A 21,371-nucleotide genomic window follows, 5' to 3' on the forward strand; every position below is an offset into this window, starting at 1 on the left:
GACTAAGTCACCGCAGTGGACAAGGGGCCGCTGAGTCCCCCTGTTTCTTCTCCCTCACAAGTACATTTCAAACTGCCTCTCCCCTCCAGGGTGTGGTGCCTAGTCTATTCTGAGCTGCTTCAATTGCTCAGTAAAGCAGGCAGGAACCACTTGCTAAGCTAACCTAAATCATCCCATCCACCTGCTCGAGAGACAAAAAAGGGAGGGGTGGTAGTTGGATCTGGCTGAAAAGGCGCTATCGTGGCATGCCTCACTCAGAATGCACAAGTCCTCCATTCCATTTTAAGCAGAAATCCAGGACCTACCCAGCAGGTAAAGAATTAGTTATGAATACATTTTTGCCTGATGTTTTATGTGGTGAGGAGACCTGAGCCAGATTTTTTATTTGCATTACACACTTTTTTAAAAATTCAAAAATATTTGGAATGAATTGTAGTACTCACGAAAGTGAGATTAATATGCTGGAACAACATCACCCCATGTGAAGCACTGCTGGAGGCAAAGGAATTACACCCTAGTGAATTTGGCCCACTGGCACACAACCAGGCATAGCATGGAAAGAGCTACTGTAGAGACAGAAGCTGCAATACAAACACAGGAAAGGAGGACTCTGATAAGGAATGGCTAACCTCTAGAAGTAGCACGTGTTTCTTTCCCTTAGATTCCTGTTACACCCATGCAGGCTGAAGTAATATTTTGGTTTGCATTAAAGGTAAATAGTGATTTTAGTTGCCTGTGTAAGGCATAATAGTAAGAGGCTCTGTAAGATCTCATCCACAAACATCTGCTAAACCACTGGCAACATAATTAGAAACCAGATCTTTTGCCAGAGTAGAAGGAGGGAGAGCTCCTTGTAGTATTAAAAGCAACCCTAGCAGCACTGAGCAAAGCTACAAAGGGCAAAGGAGATTCTACTGATGTTGGAAACTACTCAAGTTCTGCTTTTTGAACAGCAACAATAGATCAGAAACAAAACCTTTTGGACCTACTGTGTTTGCTATACGGGAAGAACAAGGATGTGGATTTTGTGCAGAATGAATCACAATCCATTTAACTTAATTAGGTCTCTCGCTTTGATTTCTATCCTGAGGGGGAAAAATAAGCTATATGTAGCTGGCAGCACTGTGTGTACAATATCTGTTTATATAACAATACAATCTTATCACTAAGTTTTTCTTTTGCGGAATAGGTGGCTACAAAACTCATACTGTTAGTGGTGTAAGTATATACAAGGTTACTTATATGGTGATTACTAAATTACAAAAGGAAATGCTAACATGAGCAGGAGAGACATGCTACTCTTAGCTTCACTGCCTTTCAGTACAATCTGCGTTCTAGTCATAGAATCAGACTGTTTTGCTATAGGGAAAATCCTCCAACACTTTATAAACAGACAAAGCCTCCTTAGGGATCAAAGTCTCTGGGCAGCCGCCTGCCATCCTGACACTCCTGACAACAGCTGTGTTGTCTATTCCCAAACTTGCACCAGTTTAAACGAAATCAGTTTAAAGAACAAACCTTCAGTGATAATGACTCTTAAGCTAAATCATGTAAATCACTCAAACTGAAATAAGTAGCCACATGGGGTTGCAATGATGTAACGACATCAGTTTCTAAACTGTACAACTAATCAATACAATTTGTGTATAGGTAAGGCCTATGTGGCTTATCTTAGTTTAGCTTGACCTGGCTTTGTCTGCTCTAAATATGAAAGATGCAACAGTTTAACTGAAGGGTGTTTAAAACCCATTTGATTAAACTCATGCAAATCTCTGAGTGGCCACAGCAGTTTATATAACTTATATTGACCTGTACTCAACCTGCATAAGCCAGCTGTTAAAGAGATATAAATGTCCATCCAGGCAGGGGTTTGCATTTGTTTAACTGAACTAGTTTTTAAAAAGATTTCAATTAAACTGGTGGAACTCTTGTGGGAAGACAAGCCCTAGAGAAGGCAAGAGTTCTCTGAAATGTAGGGATTTATATCTGCATTGAAAATTTCCTTTACATCCCCATAACATGCCTACTACCTCAGGAGAAATCCAGGCATTTTTCAGGGTTATCCAAGTCCTTATCAGCATTGCCATTTCCAAAGGTTATGAACATGCTACAACTACCAGCCTTATTTTGCTCATCTCATGCTGTCAGATAATGGAGAGCACGGAGCGGCAACTGTCGGATACCAGACAGAGTGCACTTCTGGCCACACCTGGTCTCTCTGAGAGCACCCCACCTCTATTCTCAGGCAGTCATCTCTCTTGGGATGGAATCATATAATTCTTCCTTTTTAGTCCCGTGTGTACCAACTATGACCACCCAAGCGGTCTGAGGTTCCTTGAAGCTAACCATTTCAAACAGACAATTTAAAGTGACAGAAGGACCAGTGCAGTTATAGGTTAGTGATTTTTATAATGGGGATTCTTCTCAGGTAAGTGTCTTGGTTTAAAGATTGTATGTATAAATAACTGGCTTTGTATCAGTTCTCTTGTAACATAATCTAAAGAGGACAAAATCAGAAAAGTGGTACCCATGGCCATGTGGATTAATTTAGAGAGTAAACTTGGGCTAAGGGTTGCAAAAATCACTCACGCTTGGCAGTCTCAGCCAAAGAGAGGCAAGAAATCTAAATGGGCACTCAAGTTTACATATCCTCCCACCGCTAAAGACTGTCACCTCCAGGTCCAGGGTGAGGCAACCTGAAGAAGATTATACTGTCAATGCATGTGCTGTACCGGTTTTGTGGATAAAAAGGACTTCAGTTTCTAGACACACTGATGCCTCAATACAGATTATAGAAGTGTCAAGTAATGAGTTGATCACATTGGTTATGAAGAGTTAGGATCAGTGAAATTAATGCAGCATAATGCAGTGGATAGAACATGTTACCTTACATATAATTGCATCTGCCACTGTACAGTCAAAACAAAAAACTTTTGATTTTTCCCTGCTGTTTTTCCTATTTTTATTATAGTTTAAATCAAAGAGCCTACAGGCTCTTGGACATGGAGAGTACTGTTATTGGAGGCAATCATGCTACTTTACAGTTTAAAATTATGCTGCTCTAACTGCATTGGCATCTCCCTTTTGGGGCTACTTACATTTGAAAAAGGTTGGCTTTACACAAAAGCTGCTTTTTTTTGCTCTGCTCAGAGAGGATTTTTCAAAAACTTCTGAATTCAGCTCTAGTGTCAAAGAGTGAATGTGATTCATGTATTCTTGCACAAGGCATTGCTGAAACATTTGGAGTATGCAGTGGTATTCAAGGGGCCAAAATGGGTCATTGTCCTAAGATTTTTGACATCACAACATGGGTAGAAATAAGGAAATCAGTGTAAACTTAGAATGAAAATGGTAGCTTATCCATGTCTATGAGCACCTGTGCAACACTTCCACTGCTCAAGCTGCATCTTTTTGATATGAGAGCAAATTGGAGAATGGAGCAAAAGGGAAATAAATTCCTGTAAATCTATAACCCATTACTCTAACAAAGTCCTCTTTGAAACTGGCTTTAGACAGTGTGACATTATTAGAAATTGTTTCCCAGAAAAGCTCTGTGTTTTACTTCTGCACAATCAGGAGAGGGGGTCAGGAGCCAGTCTAAGGAACTTACACTCCATTTTGCTTACAAAACTCCCAGTCTGCAATTGGAAAGACAAGGCTTGTTTTCAAGTAGACATACCAGAGTACTCTGGTGTTGCTAGAAATGACCTCAAATAATTGATATAGCTCTCTGAGATGCAATTGTAGGGGCCTCCACTTGGCTATTCTGTGTGTGTGTGCGCGCGCTCATGTGTCCCTCAGAGGAAGGGACAGACACTATCTTCAGTACTAAACCAATGCAATATGGAACAAAGATACTTGGTTGCCTTAATTTAGGAGATTGATTACTGATTAACAACAAAGTGATGTCAGAAACTAGCCAGTTTTAATTAGAAGTTGGCACATTTTAAAAATATGATAACCTTGAACCGTTCACTAGCTTTGTCATTTCCAGCAGCAACTTTTGCTGTGGTAGAGGAGATCAGTTTCAGAAAGGTATCTGTGGATTCCAACCCCGAGGTCTACAGACCTCATGTTGCTGAGGGGCTTATTTCCTGCTGATGGCCTGAGATTGAGACAGTGCACATTCCATGATCATATTGACTTTTCAAAGGTTTATAGCTGGTCCTGTAATCAGCGAGGCAATGTGACGTCACACCTAGGAAAAACAAGGACAAAATAGAACCCAACATGCTATTTAACAGCTATTGAACATTTTTATCAATGACCTGGAAGAAAACAAAATAATCAGTGGTAAAGTCTGCAGATGACACAAAAATTGGGAGAGTGGTAAATAATTAAAAGATCAGTTTGCTGATACACAAGCTGGGCACAAGCAAACAATATGCATTTTAATATGCCTAAATGCAAATGTATACATCTAGGTACAAAGAATGTAGGCCATACTTACAGGATGGGGGACTCTATCCTAGGAAACAATGACTCTGAAAAAGATTATTTGTGGGGGGAGGGGAGTCATAGTGGATAATCAGCTGCACTTGCGCTCCTGGTGAAGTGTTATGACCAAAAGGGCTAATGCAATCCTCCAGATACATAAGAAGGAGAATTCTGAGTAGGAGTAGAGAGATTATTTAACCTTTGTATTTGGCGCTGATGCATGTGCTGCTGGAATACCGTATCCAGTTTTGGTGTTGATGGTTCAAGAAGGATGTTGATAATTGGAGAGGGTTCAGAGAAGAGCCACAAGAATGTTTAAAGAATGAGAAAACATGCCTTACAATGACTGACTATCTACTTAATTTAACAAAGAGAAGGTTAAGGGATGACTAGATTACAGTCCATAGATACCTGCATGGGCCGAAAATGATAATGGGCCTTTCAGTCTAGCAGAGAAAGGCATGCCATGATCCAAGGGCTGGAAGTTGAAGTGAGACATTCAGACCAGAAACCAGGCATACATTTTTTTTATTGGCGAGGATATTTAAACATTGGACCATGTTCCCAGAAAGCATGTTTCTAGATTCCTCTTGTTCTGGGCTCAGAGCTCCCATTAATCGTGATCTTTACACAGAAAAGGGACAAACATACTTGCATCTTCTGTTCATTATCCCTTTGAGAACAGTGGAAAATATTCCCCTTAGCTCATGGAAGCTGCTGTCCATATGTTGGGCTAATTTTGCTATTTCATATATAGCTCAACACAAATGCTTACATATAAACTGAAGTAGAGAAGGGTAATAGTGTAGAATTCCAAGTAAGTATATGGTGAGGCCTATAAAAATGCTCTGTTTTATTCAGACACTTCAAGAAATCTTCCAGACAGAAAATACAATCATGTTGCTGGAGAGAGCTATAATGGCAAAGGAGTGCCCACTGAAAGTAGCTCAGACCCGTCTGGAGGGAAGAACAAGACGACCCAATGTAGAACTTTGCCGTGACATACCTCAATTTAAGTAAGTGCATGTCGTGGTTCACCCATTTCTCAAATGATAGTTCTAGGGATGAATTTCAGATGGATTAACTCTGGGCTATGTCAATGAATACAGTGCCCACAAAGAGAGAAGTCACACAATACTTCAAGATTGGAATGATGTTGGTTACATGATGATAATTAATTAAAATTGTAAGACCTAAAAGAAAGAGGTATAAATCCAGACCAGGTATGTCCAAATTCAAACTATGGGCCCAAACTTGAGATTCTGAGCATGTGCAATTCCCACTGAAGTCCTCCTACCTTCAATGTGTAGCAGGTGGCTGGCATCTCTTGAGATTCAATCCTGTATTTGATTTCTGTTTACTGAACTGTTTTGCAAGCCTATTCAAAAGGTAATACTAGGTTTTCTCTTCAACAATTGCGTAATTTAAAAATGTTAAGTTTTAAATAACATTTATCACTAGTGAGCCTGTATCTCTGTACCATACTAAAAAACTTATTACAAATGATTGATTGCTGGTCCGCATCTAAAACTTAGCTATACGTAATAGCATGAGATCAGCTCTCAAAACCCTGAAGTAATTCTCCAATGCTTGTATACTTTATCTATTCACTTTAATGATCACCTTTTAAACAGATGCTCTGCATATGTAGTTACTTTTGTGTACAGTGTTATCTGTGGTAATTGATTTGTGCAACCTAGGATGTTTCCACTCCTTCTCTAGAGGCTCAGGAGGCAGTCCAACCTTTTCCTTCTTCTCCTGCTCATTTGGAGCATACCATCTGTGTGCAAAAAGTTTCCTGCTGAACTTCATCCAGTATGTAAAACCTTTAAAAGTTACCCTCAGAACATGCAGTCCTGGTTTTCTCAAGTAATGGTGCGATACCAACACTCAGTATTTCTCTGGTAGACAGAGAGCACTTCAGACTCCAGCAGGAAGAATTTTGCAGATTTTTATTAAAAGCCATGCAATGATGCCTGTTTGATTTTAGTCCAAAGGAAAAAAAAACACAAATGGTGTATGCAGCAGCTTCATGTAGGATAAGCGGATTAATAATACATGTACTGGTTGGGCATGGGTGTTTAGTTATTTTTTTTAAACTGTATTGTGTCAGATCAAATAGCCTTTTTTCAAACTGGGATGTAGTAGTGAATTGTTCACTATATTGTCACCTTCGCACTTTTCCCTTCAACTCAGTGACCCATAAATTGTGGAATATAGTATATTTTTCCAACTGTACATGCCTCCTCAGGCATCAGTATGGATGGCTTTGAAATTCTTCTTAGCATGTCCACATATTAGGTGGCTTAATCTTTATGAAATTCACAAATCCGAGAGGGAGGTAGGGGAACTGCTTTGGCTCTAGAATTGGATATTACCTCAGCAACAGTTTCCTTTCTGAAGCTTCTGTCATATGAAACAAACTACACTTTTATTACATGTACAGATAAGCTGCAGTCTAATAGGATCAGCCACTGTTCTGTATTTCCCCTTACGAGAAAAAACACGTGAGCATAAACATTCACCTCTAGCTCAAATCATGCCTTTATTCGGAGGCGTTGAGTGATTGCCAAGATAGCCCACAGCTATGATAATGATCTGCCATTTACCATACCTAGATGATAGGATCTCACTGCTTGTGCTTGCCCTTCCCCAAGCTACTCTCCTGAAGATCCCTTTCATCTCTCATCCACTCTTTGTGCCTTTTTCCTTTACTGCCTCCTTGTCCTTGAAACCTTTTGATCTTCTGTAGCATTGAACCACCATCTTCTCCTTTAAACACACACCTTGAAAATTTGCTGATGAGAAAAATATTTATCAACCCTCCCTCTTCCCCCTAAAACCCTGCATCACTAAGACTGACCTCCAACTGGGCTTTGTGTATCTGAACTGCATGGCTTGCCTGATTTCAAAAGTAAGCTATTTGGAGAGGGATCACTTCATCCTTTGGGCTGTCCACTGCATCAGATATGCTATTGATGCTTCAGAATTACAACTATAGTTCCTGAGTCAACAAAGCACTCAAGTCCTATTGAAGTCAATGGGATGTAAGCATGTGGTTAACTGCTTTGCTGAACCGGGGCCAGACTGTGACAAATGAGCAAACGTCCGGAGGACAAAATTCAGATGGGGGTCGAAGCCAGATTGTTTCAATGCCCCATCAACTAGGTCATAGATTAAGAGCTTCACAATATTTGGCTTTTCAGACTTAGCTAAAGCAACTTAGGCCTGGACTATACACAGAGTTAGTACCAGTACAATTATTTTAGTTTAGAGTGTGAATTTTCAAAAAAACCCCAACAAAATACTTATACCAATACTATGCCTAGTGGATGCAGTTATGGTATGAAGATGCCTTATTACAGTACAGTAATTCCTCACTTAAAATCGTCCCGGTTAATGTTGTTTCATTGTTACGTTGCTAATCAATCAGGGAACATGCTCGTTTAAAGTTGTGCAATGATCCAGTATTATGTTGTTTGGCTGCCTGCTTTCTCCACAGCTCTCTATGAGCTCCCTATGCCTCCCCGCTCACCCCTCCCAGCACCTCCTGCCTGCCGGAAGACCCCGCAGATCAGCGCCTTCCCCTTCCTCCCCCTGCCAGTGGCAATCAGCTGGGTTGCGATATTTAAGAGGAAGGAGGGAGGAGCAAGGACTTGGCATGCAGGCTCTCCCTCCCTCCCCACCTACCTCCTGCCCGGGGCAATCAGCTAGTTGCCATGTCCAGGAGGCAGGTGAGGAAGGGGGAACCTGTAAGCCGAGTTCTCACTCCTCCCCCCTCCCTCCTGCCTCCTAAATGCCGCAAGCCAGCTGATTGCCGCAGGCAGGAGGAAGGGGGGAGGAGCAAGGACTCAGCGTGCCTCTCCCCTCCCTCCTCTGCCTCCTGCCCACGGCAATCAGCTGGCTACCAGCATTCAGAAGGGAGGGAAGGAAGGGGGGAGGAGCGAGGATGCAGCGTGTGAAATAAAGGGGAAGGAGGTGTGGGGGAGAAGAGGCGGGTCAAGGGCGGGGGCTTGGGGGGAAGGGGTGGAATGGTTGGGCCGAGGGCTGAGCCCCCTGCCCCTGGCAAAGTCAGTGTCTGTGCTTGCAAGAACAGCAAGAGGAGCAGCCAGACAATCCATTCTCATCCATTCTCTGAGTCCACCACCTCAACCAAGCTTCATATTCAGCAGTGATGATTGTAGCATTAAATTGTTTCTTTAAAATTGTTTTAAAAACCTTATACCTGTATTAAATTGCTTGTTTAAAATGGATATAATGCCTTTTGTCCGGCAAAACAACATTTCTCTAGAACCTGACCCCCCCCATTTACATTAATTCTTATGGGCAAATTGAATTTGCTTAACATCGTTTCGCTTAAAGTTGCATTTTTCAGGAACATAACTACAGCGTTAAGTTAGGAGTTACTATATAGCTTTATTCCACTTTCGAATGACGCAGTCATGTGCATCTTGACGCCAATTCTCGTGCTTTTAGATTTTTTTTTTTTTTTGGAGACATCAGAGGTTGAGGAGTTGACCACCCATACGATACTCAATCCCAATTCCATGGATAAGAATCAGGATCATGGCAAGGTAAATGAAGAAGAACGTAGGAGCACGGATACAGCCCTGCTTGACACCAGCATGCATGATGAATGGTTCAGTCTCTGAGCCGTTGCACAGAATGGTGGCAGTCATCCTATCATGGAATAGTCTGAATTTCTGTGGACAGCCAAACCTACGCAACACCTTCCATTGGACATCACAATTGATAGAGTCAAAGGCCTTGGTTAGATCGATGAATGCCATGAACAATTCCTGGTGTTGCTCTTTACACTTTTCCTGAATCTGTCATTCCACAAAGATCACGGCAGTTATGCCTTGGATGGCCTGAAGCCATACTGTGATTTGGGGAGCAGTTCCTTGGCAAGGGGGAGAAGGTGGTTTAGTAGGATCCAGGCAAAGATCTTCCTTGCGATGGAGGAGGGCAATATCTCTGTAGTTCCCGCACAAAGATTTGTCCCCTTTCTTGAATATTGTAACAAAGTTGGCATTCTTAAAGTCAAGGGAAATTTCTTTGCAGGTCCATATTTTGTCGAGGAGTTGGCAAAATTTGTGCTGGAGCATTGTTCCACCAGCTTTAAAAACTCAGCTGGGATGCTGTCTGGGCCTGGTGTCTTGTGATTTTTTTGTCTGGGTGATGGCATGCCGGACTTCCTCAGAAGATGGGGGATAAGCAAGGTGTTCCACTACTGAGTGTTGTGGAATAGACTAGATGGTGTCTTCAGAGACTGTGGATTCACGGTTTAGTAGGCTCTCAAAGTGTTCCTTCCAGCATTGTTTAACAGCTGCATTGTCACTGAGGAGGGTGGAGCCATCCTGGAAATGTAAGAGGATTGGGCCTTTGGAGTTTGAAAGAAGCTTCTTAAGTCATCCTGGTCTATGAAACCCTGGATCTCAGAGGACTTCTCTTGCTACCACTTATTTTTGATGTCACGTAGCATCCTTTGGACTTTGGCTTTGAGCATGTGATAAGCCTCACCTTTTTGTTGGTTAGAGGAATCATTTTGCCAGTTACAGAATGCAGTTCTTAACCTTTTTTCCAGATGCCTATCACAGCCTGGGTCTCTCTCTCAACATTGGGAAAACCAAGGTATGCTACCAGCCCCACCTGCACAAACTACTCTTCATACTCCACAAATCACCATCAGCAGAGAACCCCTGGAGAATGTGGACCATTTTCCATATCTTGGCAGCCACCTCTCCCAAACAGCCATCACTGACACAGAAATTGAATACAGGATCTACCGTGCCAGCACATCTTTTGGAAGACTACTCAAATGAGTCTTCAATAATAGGGATCTGCAAACTGACACTGAGATCTTGTTTTACAAGGCAGTTGTCATCCCCTCCCTTCTCTATGGATGTGAGACCTGGGTAAGCTATAGATGACATCTCTAGGGGCTGGAGGGTTCCAGCAGCGCTGCCTCAAGAGAATTCTCAGGATCAACTGGGAAGACTGATGCACTAACATCAGTGTTCTCTCTGCAGCCAACATCACCAATGTAGAAGTGCAGGTCATGAAACATCAACTCTGTTGGCCTGGCCACTGTGTACGTATGCCTGACACCCTCCTCCTGAAGCTAGTACTCTTCTCTCAGTTAAGTCAGGGAAGAAGGGCTCTCAGAGGGCAGTGGATGTGCTTCAAACACATACTGAAAATACACCTTAAAAAGGGAGTCAAGTATCAGAGGGGTAGCCATGTTAGTCTGGATCTGTAAGAAGCAACAAAGAGTCCTGTGGCACCTTATAGGCTAACAGACGTATTGGAGCATATGCTTTCATGGGCTAAAACCCACTTCATCAGATGCATGGAGTGGAAAATGCATTAGACAGGTATAAATACACAGCACATGAAAAGATGGGAGTTGCTGTACCAAGTGTGTGTGGGTTCAGTACTAATAAGCCAATTCAATTAAGGTGGAAGAAGGCTATTCTCAATAGTTGACAAGAAGGAGTGAATATCAAGGGAGGAAAAAAATCACTTTTGTAGTGCTAATGAGGCCAATGTAATTAAGGTGGCCTATTTCAAACAGTGACAAAAAGTTGTGAGCATCAGCGGGGGAATTAGTTCTTGTAGTGACCCATCCACTCCCAGTCTTTATTCAGGCCTAAGTAGCTAGTCTAGTATTCAGTTTAGTAGCTGTGTAGACATACCCTGAGATCCTGTGAGAGGCGAGGGTCCCCGAGCCTGAACGTCTACACTGCAATTTTATAGCCTTGCATCACAAGTCAGCAACTTTATCTGTGACTTTATTCTCATGCACAATTATTTCAAATTTGGTGACAATGTATACCTCCAGATCAGTGGCACTGCTATGGGCACCCGCATGGCCCCACTATATGCCAACATTTTTATGGCTGACCTGGAATAACACTTCCTCAGCTCTCGTCCACTGAGCCCCTTGTCTACCTACACTACATTGATGACATCTTCATCATCTGGACCTATGGGAAGGAGACTCTGGAAGAATTCCACCACGATTTCAACAGCTTCCACCCCACCATCAACCTCAGCCTGGACCAATGTACACGTGAGGTCCACTTCCTAGACACCATGGTACGAATATGGGATAGCCGAATAATTCCACTTCCACAGTATAAGCTGTACGATGATACAACCATGTCCACCCTTGGTGGGCTGTGACACTAACTGTGCTCAGTATAGTTAGAGATGTAACTCAGTTGAGGAAGATTTTTAGCTTCTATCACAATTTAATTGTAAACATGCTGAAGCCATACTTACTGCATTTCAAACACAGCTACAGGATCATAAAAGATACAAGAAAACCACAGCTGCGCTGGTTGGTTCTGATGAAATGAGCTGAGCAGAACATGACAAACTCAACCCAAACACCATTTCATTGTGGACACTAGAAAACGTTCAACAACTTTGCAAAGGGTGTGCACAAGATCTAGTATTCATATATTAAACTTTCAAAGTCTTTTTAGATTTTTCTGGGAGACATTTATGAAGCTAAAATGAAATCTGGTCTTCTAGTAATTCAGTTCCTGGATGGTGGAAATACTGTAAAGAGATCAGATAGCCCACATAGTACTTTATTTTCAGCTTAATTAATATCTCTGGCAAAGACTGTCATCATCAAATGTGCGCAGTCTATTGAGGACTGTTGCACCAGCCAGAATGACGACAGTTAATTGCATCACGCCGGGATTGTGCAGTGAAGTTCCTAGAACTGGCTCAGTCCTGTGAATCCACCAGTCTCTGAGGCAACCCTATGGGTGGCATCAGGTAGGCATGCACCCCTTCACGTGTTGATGGGAGAATTTGAGAGCACGGTGTGCTGGTGACATAGCCAGACAGCACTGCTGCTTTTAAATATAGTGAGTGATTGAAAGAAGGCCAGTCTCTATGAGATTATGACACAAAAGTCAAACAACTTAATGCTCATGATTTGGTACTACTAGAGCATATGGAATGCCTCTAGCCACTTCAAGTCTGCCTGTAAGTGGCCCAGGTTTCTGATCTGTATAGCAATATGGGCTGTATACACACATTTGATAAATCCTGAATGTTGTCTCAGCACAATGGCATAAGCGAGTGTCATGGGGTGTATGTACCCCATGCTAGTCCAGCAACCAAAGGGCTGATACAGGCACACCAAGCACTGCTGATTGGAAGCCTGGCAGCAGCTGGAGGAGAAAAGGGCTGGGAAGCAGAGGGGTGGGGTAGATACCAGACAAGTGAGCAGGCTGGAGAAAGGAGCTCCTGCCAGCAAGCTATTAAAGAGACACCCAGAGACAAAAGCTCAGGCGGGGACAAACTGACTGACAGGCAGGAGAACCTGCAGGATCTAAGGGCAAGTAGGAAGAAACGTGGGGGGGGGGCTGTCAGAGTCAAGCAGCCTTATCCTGCTTATCTAGCTCGAGCATCTTGAACTGGAACCCAGGGCAGTAGGTGGGCCTGGGGTCCCCTACAAGCTCCCTGACAGACTTGGGAGGGAAGAAAGGGTTTTCAGACTCCTGGGCACCAGGAATAGACTGACAGCGCCGCTGGGCTGAGAGTGCAGGGGCTGTGCCATGCTTGGCCAGAGTGGGGTGCTGTTGTACTGATGCCCCACCTCACAGCAGGACATGGACGTCATGCAGGAGACAGCAAGACCTATTCATTGAAGACCATCTGGTTTGCTGTGACTGAACTCTGCTTGCAGCCCAGGCTGATGAACTTGTCAGGGATCTCTGTGGTACATGACACTGCATGCACCGGAGGTTCTGATGGCCCAGCTCCGAGGTTCTGAACCTTGATCTCTTGCCATGGAACATTCAGCCCCAGTGTGGGGACAGTGTCTTGAGACCTTGGAGCTGAGGCTGAAATTGTCTGACTTCTCCACAAGCAAAGCAGAGTTCTCCGTGTCTTGGTCAGTGAGCACTTCTTGACCAACCTGGATTCTGACAGGAGTAGCGGCAAGTTCTAATAACCAACTGATGGCTCTACAGAATAGTACTGGGGTGTGAATGCATCCCTGCGGCACACCTGGGGTCATGTAGAAAAGTAGCTGGGAACCAACGTGGACTCTCACAGTGGCACCTTTGTGGAGATCAGCAGATTTAGAATGCCAGCTCTTTTCACTGCAAGCCAACGTGCTGGTCGGTCAGCTGAATCAAAAGCTTTTTTGATTTCAATACATGCCATATGAAGCGGGGGTGGGGGGAGGGAATGTTAAATTCTCAGTGCAGCTCAGCCAGGAGCTGAAGGATAAAGACAGTGCCCATTGTCAACCACCCAGCTGTGAAACCTGATTGCTGTGGACAGCTATGTTTGTAAGGAGAGGCTGCATCCTGCTCAGCAGAGACCTTTCCAGGGCACAACAGCAAATAGATCAATCTGTAGTTGTCATACTCAATGTGAGATCTGTTGCCCTGGTACAGGGACATTATGAGGGCGCCTTTCTATTCTGGTGGTACTTTGCCTGATGCCCATGCTTTTGAGAACAATTGAGGCAGGCCAATGCTCACTGGTTCAGAGGCATCTTTGAGTGACTCGATTGGAACACCCTTGGGTCCAGCAGCATATCCATTTAGTAGCTTTTGTATGACTTTTCACACAGAGGGTCAGTGTTCATCCCTGGGTCCACAGCTGTGTGGGTTGCCAGGTTACGTAGCTCTGGAGAGCTGTCAGCAGGTCCGGATTCAGCATGCTTTCATAATGTGTCTTCCATCTATCCCGGAGCTCATCCATCAATGAACAGGGAGAGCCATCTGTTTTCACGATGGGGATGTTAGAAGGCTGTTCATGGCTGCCAGCCATGTGCGTGATAGCTCTGTAGGCAGGATGCAGACTGATGTACTTTAGGCAATCCTTGATTCTGTCGGCCAGGGATTTCATAGAGATCATCCTTTTATGTTCTTGGACATCTCCCTGCTTGCATGCATCTGCCACCCCGCCCCCCTTTGCTACTATATCAGGCCTCCTCAGAAAGCCAAGGTTTCTTGCATGATCATCTGAAGCTGTTTATTTATCTACTAGGAAGTTGTGCTTCGTGTTTGATGCAGAAGTAGAAAAGGAAATGGGGGAGCGTGAGGGGGGGCTAGATAATCTTAACATTCTTTAAACTTAAAGCCAAAAACACCTCCTGATAAAAACAAAACATCAACCAAGGAACAAGCTGCAGGAGTAAAAAGAGAATACAGGCAGAAGTCCAGCAACAGAGTGGAGGCTACCCAGTTTATTGCACCCAAAGCAGCATGTATGATTACCTGCCCTATGGGCAGGTGGTGTATGTGTGCATTCAGTGCAAGGTGCTCCTGGCCCTCAGAGACCATATAGAGGCTTTGGAGATCAGAGTGGCTAAACTGAAGGAGCTAAGGGAGACAGAGAGGTACATAGATGAGACTTTCCAGGACACAGTAGAACAGTCCCACCCCTGCCTGGTCTGACAGCCTCTGTGCTGTTGAGGAGAATGAAAGTCTCAGGGAAGGAGAACATCCAACTAGAGCAGAGGGAAACAATCCCATAGTTGGGACCCTCCTTCCAGATGATGTTATAGTATCCTCTCGCACTGAGGATACCTCTCCAGGGGAGGGATCTCCAGTTATTAGGAAGAGACAGATAACAGTTATGGGGGATTCAATCATTAGAAACTTAGATAGCTGGGTTTGCGATAACCAGGAGAACTGCATGGTGACTTGCCTGCCCTGCCTAGTGCGAAAGTTGTGGATCTCTTGAGACTTCTAGATAGACTTATGTGTAGTGCTAGGGAGGAGCTGGTGGTTGTGGTATAGGGAAGGATATGAGAGAGGTCCTGAAGGCCAAATTTATGCTGTTAGGTAAGAGGTTGAAGTCCACGACCTCCATGGTAGCATTCTCTGACATGCTTCCAGTTCCATGAGCAGGGCCAGTTAGGCAGGCAGAACTGCAGGGTCTCAATGCATGGATGAGACGATGGTGTAGGGAGGAAGGGTTTAGATTTAGTAGGAACTGGGGAAACTTTTGGGAAAAGGGTAGCCTATACAGGAAGGATTGGCTCCACCTAAACCAAAATAGAACCAGATTGCTGGCACTTAAAATTAAAAAGGTCATTGAGCAGTTTTTAAACTAAGGACTTGGGGAAAGCTGACAGGTGCGTAGAGACATCCCTTAGGGGAGGATCTATTAATGGAGATTCTCTATGTCTTAGTAAGGAGGAGAGGACAGAAGATGATAAAATACAGGTAGGATCTGATGAGAAACAGTCAAATGAAAAAGAGGCCCATTCAATTACATCATGTAATGGCAGACAGCAAAAAAGTGACAAGTTTTTAAAAGTGCTTATATACAAATGCTAGAAGTCTAAATAATAAGATGAGTGAACTAGAGTGCCTCATATTAAATGAGGATATTGATATAATAGGCATCACAGAAACTAGGTGGAATGAGGATAGTCAATGGGACACAGTAATATCAGAGTGCAAAATATATTGAAAGACAGAACAGGTCATGCTGGTGGGGGAGTGGCCCTATATGTGAAAGAAATCATAGAATCAAATGAAGTAAAAATCTTAAATAAACCAAACTCTTCCATAGACTCTCCATGGATAGTGATTCCATGCTCTAATAAGAAGAATATAGCAGTAGGGATATATTACCGCCAACCTGACCAGGATGGTGATAGTGACTATGAAATGCTCAGGGAGTTTAGAGAGGATATAGAAATAAAAAACTCACTTATAATGGGGGATTTCAACTATCTCCATATTGACCGAGTACATGTCACCTCAGGATGGGATGCAGAGATAATCTCTTGACACCTTAAATGACTGATTCTTGGAGCAGCTAGTCCTGGAACCCAAAAGAGGAGAGGCAGTTCTTGATTTAGTCCTAAGTGGAGCACAAGATCTGGTCCAAGACCACTTGGTAATAGTGACCATAATATAATTAAATTTAACATCCTTCTGGCGAGGAAAACACCACTGCGGCCCAACACTGTAGCATTTATTTTCAGAAAGGGGGACTACACAAAAATGAGGAAGTTAGTGAAACCAAAATTAAAAGGTACAGTGCCGAAAGGGAAATCCCTGCAAGTTGCATGGACACTTTTTAAAGACATCATAATAGAGACTCAACTTAAATATATACCCCACATTAAAAAACATAGAGAACTAAAAAAGTGCCACTGCGGCTAAACAACCAACCAAGTAAAAGAAGCAGTGAGAGACACAAAGGCATCCTTTAAAAAGAGGATGTTAAATCCTAGTGAAGAAAATAGAAAGGGGCATAAACTCTGGCAAATGAAGTATAAAAATATAATTAGGAAGGCTAAAAAAGAATTTGAAGAACAACTAGCCAAAGACTTAAAAAGTAATAGCAAACTTTTTATTTTTTTAAGTACATCAGAAGCAGGAAGCATGCTAAACAACCAGTGGGGCCACTGGATGAATGAGATACTAAAGAAGCACTCAAGGATGATAAGGCCATTGTGGAGAAACTAAATGAATTCTTTACATCAGTCTTCACAGCTGAGGATGTGAGGGAGATTCCCAAACCTGAGCCATTTTTTTTAGCTGAAAATCTGAGGAACTGTCCCAGATAAAGGTTTCATTACAGGAGGTTTGGGAACAAATTGATAAACTAAATAGTAATGAGTCACCAGGACCAGATGGTATTCACCCAAGAGTTCTGAACGAACTCAAATGTGAAATTGCAGAACTTCTAACTGTAGTCTGTAACCTATCATTTAAAACAGTGTCTGTACCAAATGACTGGAGGATAGCTAATGTGACACCAATTTTTAAAAAGGGCTCCAGAGGTGATCCTGCCATTTACAGGCCAGTAAGTCTGACTTCAGTACTGGGTAAACTTGTTGAAACTACAGTAAAGAACAAAATTGTCAGACACACAGATTAACATAATTTGTTGAGGAAGAGTCAACATGGTTTTTGTAAAGGGAAATCATGCCTCACTAATCTACTAGAATTCGTTGAAGGGATCAATAGGCATGTGGACAAGGGGGAATCCAGTGGATTGGGGGAGGGGTAGCTCAGTGGTTTGAACATTGGCCTGTTAAACCCAGGGTTGTGAGTTTAATCCTTGAGGGGGCCATTTAGGTATATGGGGCAAAAATCTGATGATTTAATTGGGAATTGGTCCTGCTTTGAGCAGGGGGTTGGATTAGATGATCTCCTGAGGTCCCTTCCAACCCTGATATTCTATGATATAGTGTGCTTAGATTTTCAGAAAGCCTTTGACAAAGTCCCTCACCAAAGTAAGCTGTCATGGGATGAGAGGGAAGGTAACTCTCATGGACTCGTAACTGGTTAAAAGGTAGGAATACAGGTCAGTTTTCAGCATGCAGAGAAGTGTCCCCCAGGGGTCTGTACTGGGACCAGTCCCATTCAACATATTCATAAGCGGTCTGGAAAAAGGGGTAAACAGTGAGGTGGCAAAATTTTCAGATGATACAAAACTACTCAAGATAGGTAAGTCCCAGGCAGACTGCGAACAGCTGCAAAAGAATCTTTCAAAACTAGGTGACTGGGCAAGAAAATGGCAGATGAAATTCATTGTTGATAAATGAAAAGTAATGCACATTGGAAAACATAATCCCAACTATACATATGAAATGATGGGGTCTAAATTAGCTGTTACCACTCAAGAAAGATCTTGGAGTCATTGTGGATAGTTCTTTGAAAACATCCACTTAGTGTGCAGTGTCAGTCAAAAAAGTGAACAAAATGTTGGGAATCATTAAGAAAGGGATAGATAATAAGACAGAAAATATCATATTGCCTATATATAAATCCATGGTATGTGTACACCTTGAATACTGAGTGCAGATGTGGTTGCCCCATCTCAAAAAAGATGTATTAGAATTGGAAAAGATTCAGAAAAGGGCAACAAAAAGATTAGGGTATGGAATGGCTGCTGTATGAGGAGAGAATAATAAGACTGGGACTTTTCAGCTTGGAAAAGAGATGACTAAGCGGGGATATGATAGAGGTCTATAAAATCATGACTGGTATGGAGAAAGTAAATCAGGAAGTGCTATTTACTCCTTCTCATAACACAAGAACTAGGGGACACCAAAAACAGCAGGTTTAAAACAAACAAAAGGAAGTATTTTTTCACAAAGCACACAGTCAATCTGTGGAACTGCTTGCCAAAGATGTTGTGAAGGCCAAGACTATAACAGGGTTCAAAAAAGAATTAGATAAGTTCATGAAGGATAGGTCCATCAATGACTATTAGCCAGAATGGGCTGGGATGGTTTCCCTAGCCTCTAGCAGAAGCTGGAAATGAGTGATAGGGGATGGATCCCTTGATGATTACCTGTTCTGTTCATTCCCTCTAGGGCACCTGACATTGGCAACTGTCGGAAGACAGGATACTGGGCTAGATGGAGCGTTAGTCTGAGCCAGCATAGCTATTCTTATGTACAATTTTCATGGGCTTTAAGAACTGAAAGAAATCAGAAGCATTGGATAGTTCATGAGTCTGTTCTCTTGTCCAAGTCCAGTTTAGATAGAGGCTCCAAACCCCCCAAACTCAGGATATTTTCAGATAAATACCCAAATATTTAGATGCTTCCCTGAAGTATATCTGAGCTATCCACATAGTCTGGGTCTGCAAGAGATTTCCAGTGATTTTCCCCCACATTTGAACAGGCTCAAACTATTGCTAAGGAAGCAATTCTTACAGTATTTCATCGCTTCAGCTTCTGGCCTCAATCTGAATCAGTAGCTGTATGAATGCATAGGGAAAATATTCCTGACCCTCTATGAAAGGATCAGTAACAGGTTGTCAGCTTGAGGTACAATTGCAGTCATTTTACCCAGCCTTGCTCCCCCAGCCTTTGTTCATACAATCATCTGAATCCAAGTAATGAAGTCCTTACGTGGGCAAAACTCTGAGTTAAACAGAGTTTTACTGGGCTAAAAATTATACAATCCACCTTGTGAACTCCCGTCTAGCTAATGTAAAACCATTTACTGTCTATTTCCCCACTTGAAGGATTTATGCTCCTGGAATAATTTGTATTGGTTGTTTCCTCTCATATGGTTAAAAACAAGGATAATTCAACCCCAGAGCTCAACTATTATAGCTAGAGGAAAAAAATACCCATTGAAACACCCTTTAAAAGCTGAAAAGGTTATCAGAGTTTGCTGTTTATTTAGAAGGAAGTGGTAATATTGGCACTAGTTCTCTGACTCGGTGTGCTGCCAACAGTACAGCTGAAGGAATTAGATAAACTACTAATTAATAAAGGAAGGTTAGCTTTGCTGTGCATTTTACTGCAGCAACTGGGAATACTCTTCTATGGTAAATTAAGGTGGACCCTGGGAAAACTGCTGTTTATTATTTTACAGAGTAAGAAAACAGAAATGTGCTTTGAGCAACTGACAGAATTGACTGACGAGGGGCTATCCTGTACTATCTCTAAAGCTTCACATGTTCGACAACATCCAGCCCAGAAATACACTAGAACAGTGGTTCTCAAACTAGGGCCGCCGCTTGTTCAGGGAAAGACCCTGGCGGGCTGGGCTGGTTTGTTTACCTGCTGCGTCTGCAGGTTTGGCCGATCGCGGGTCCTACTGGCCGAGCTTTGCCTCTCCAGGCCAATCAGAGCTGCTGGAAGGGCAGCCAGCACATCCCTTGGCCCATGCCACTTCCCACAGCCCCCACTGGCCTAGAGCGGCGAACTGCGGCCAGTGAGAGCCGCGATCGGCCGAACGTGTGGACCCGGCAGGTAAACAAACCTGCCCAGCCAACCAGAGGCTTTCCCTGAACAAGCGTCAGCCCTAGTTTGAGAACCACTGGACTAAAACACCAGCTAATAGGGTGTTGACACTGCAGTGACATCGCTGGAAATGCTGCATTGACAATAGGCAATGGGGAGAGAGAAAATTATTCTCACCAACTGTCTCAACGCAGGGCAGCCCAAGCTGCTTTTGAAGGGGCTCCCCTTCCTACCAGGTGCTAAGGAGCAGAGGTGTTTTCACACTTGCTTAGTCCTACTCAAAGCCTCTTTTTAGCACTTAAATTCCCTAAGTCCCCCACATTTAACACTTAAATCCCCTAAGTCCTGCAGACAAATCCTGGCCATCCATCACCCTGAAGAAACAGACCATGGAAAGGGTTTGTTAGGCATTTGGGTAACTTGTCTCCTCTTCCCTTTTCAGACTCGTCAATGAAGTGTTTACTATAGACGACACATTACAGACTCTGAAGCTGCGCCTGCGGGAGGCCCACGATACTCTTCAACTATTGGTCCTTAACAAAACAAGACTGGAGCATGACCTTTCTGTGAAGGCCAACTCCCTCTTCATTGACAGGAAGTGCATGGACATGCACAAAGCCTTCCCCAGCACCCCACGGCTGGTTGGCTACACTTGAAAGGGCCCAAGTCTTCCTACATCCTTTCAGTATGTGACATAAAGGTTGCAAAATATGAAGGAAATACTTTTCATTTAGCTGTTTTTTTTAAAAAAACAAAACAAAAACAACCCAATAGAAATAAACATACCAAAACCAAAAACTGTCATAGCGCGTTCCTTACAGCAACTCGTTCTCAGCAGCTGCAGTCAGTCTGTGTAGTAGGATGAGAAACCTTTCAGACAGAAGCAGATCAACTTGAAAACAGTCCAAAAAGTCTGTGTGTATTGGTGGTAAAAGGAGTGGATGGTTGCCAAATCCAGTGTTATAGTGATGTGAACATCTATCAGTTGGGAACTAGAGTCAGATGAATCAAGCTTGATTCATACAGGTTGCAGAACAACTAGCAGTCAATGACTCCAAGTCACTGCTCACCTAGGCTGGATTGAAATTTATTTTCGGGAATTTTTATGACCTGGGTGTGATGTTACACTCCATATTCTTTATCGAAATATGCTTATGATATGGATATGGCATAACAGATATACTTTATGCAAGATGGCTTGTGTAAGATATCATGGAGA

General features: G+C 43.0%; 1 protein-coding gene across 1 annotated transcript in view; it reads left to right on the plus strand.

Moving 5' to 3' along the window:
* TEKT5 (tektin 5) overlaps positions 1 to 20,813 on the plus strand; it is a 55,556-nt gene extending 34,743 nt beyond the window's left edge. Inside the window, exons 6-7 of the mRNA XM_032787274.2 lie at positions 5,299 to 5,453; positions 20,595 to 20,813. Coding sequence (XP_032643165.1) covers positions 5,299 to 5,453; positions 20,595 to 20,808 — 369 coding nt within the window. The 3' untranslated portion in view covers positions 20,809 to 20,813. The remainder of the gene's footprint in view (positions 1 to 5,298; positions 5,454 to 20,594) is intronic.
* Positions 20,814 to 21,371: the final 558 nt, after the last annotated feature.

This window comes from Chelonoidis abingdonii, chromosome 9 (genome assembly GCF_003597395.2).
Source record: "Chelonoidis abingdonii isolate Lonesome George chromosome 9, CheloAbing_2.0, whole genome shotgun sequence".
Classification (NCBI taxonomy): Eukaryota; Metazoa; Chordata; order Testudines; family Testudinidae; genus Chelonoidis; species Chelonoidis abingdonii.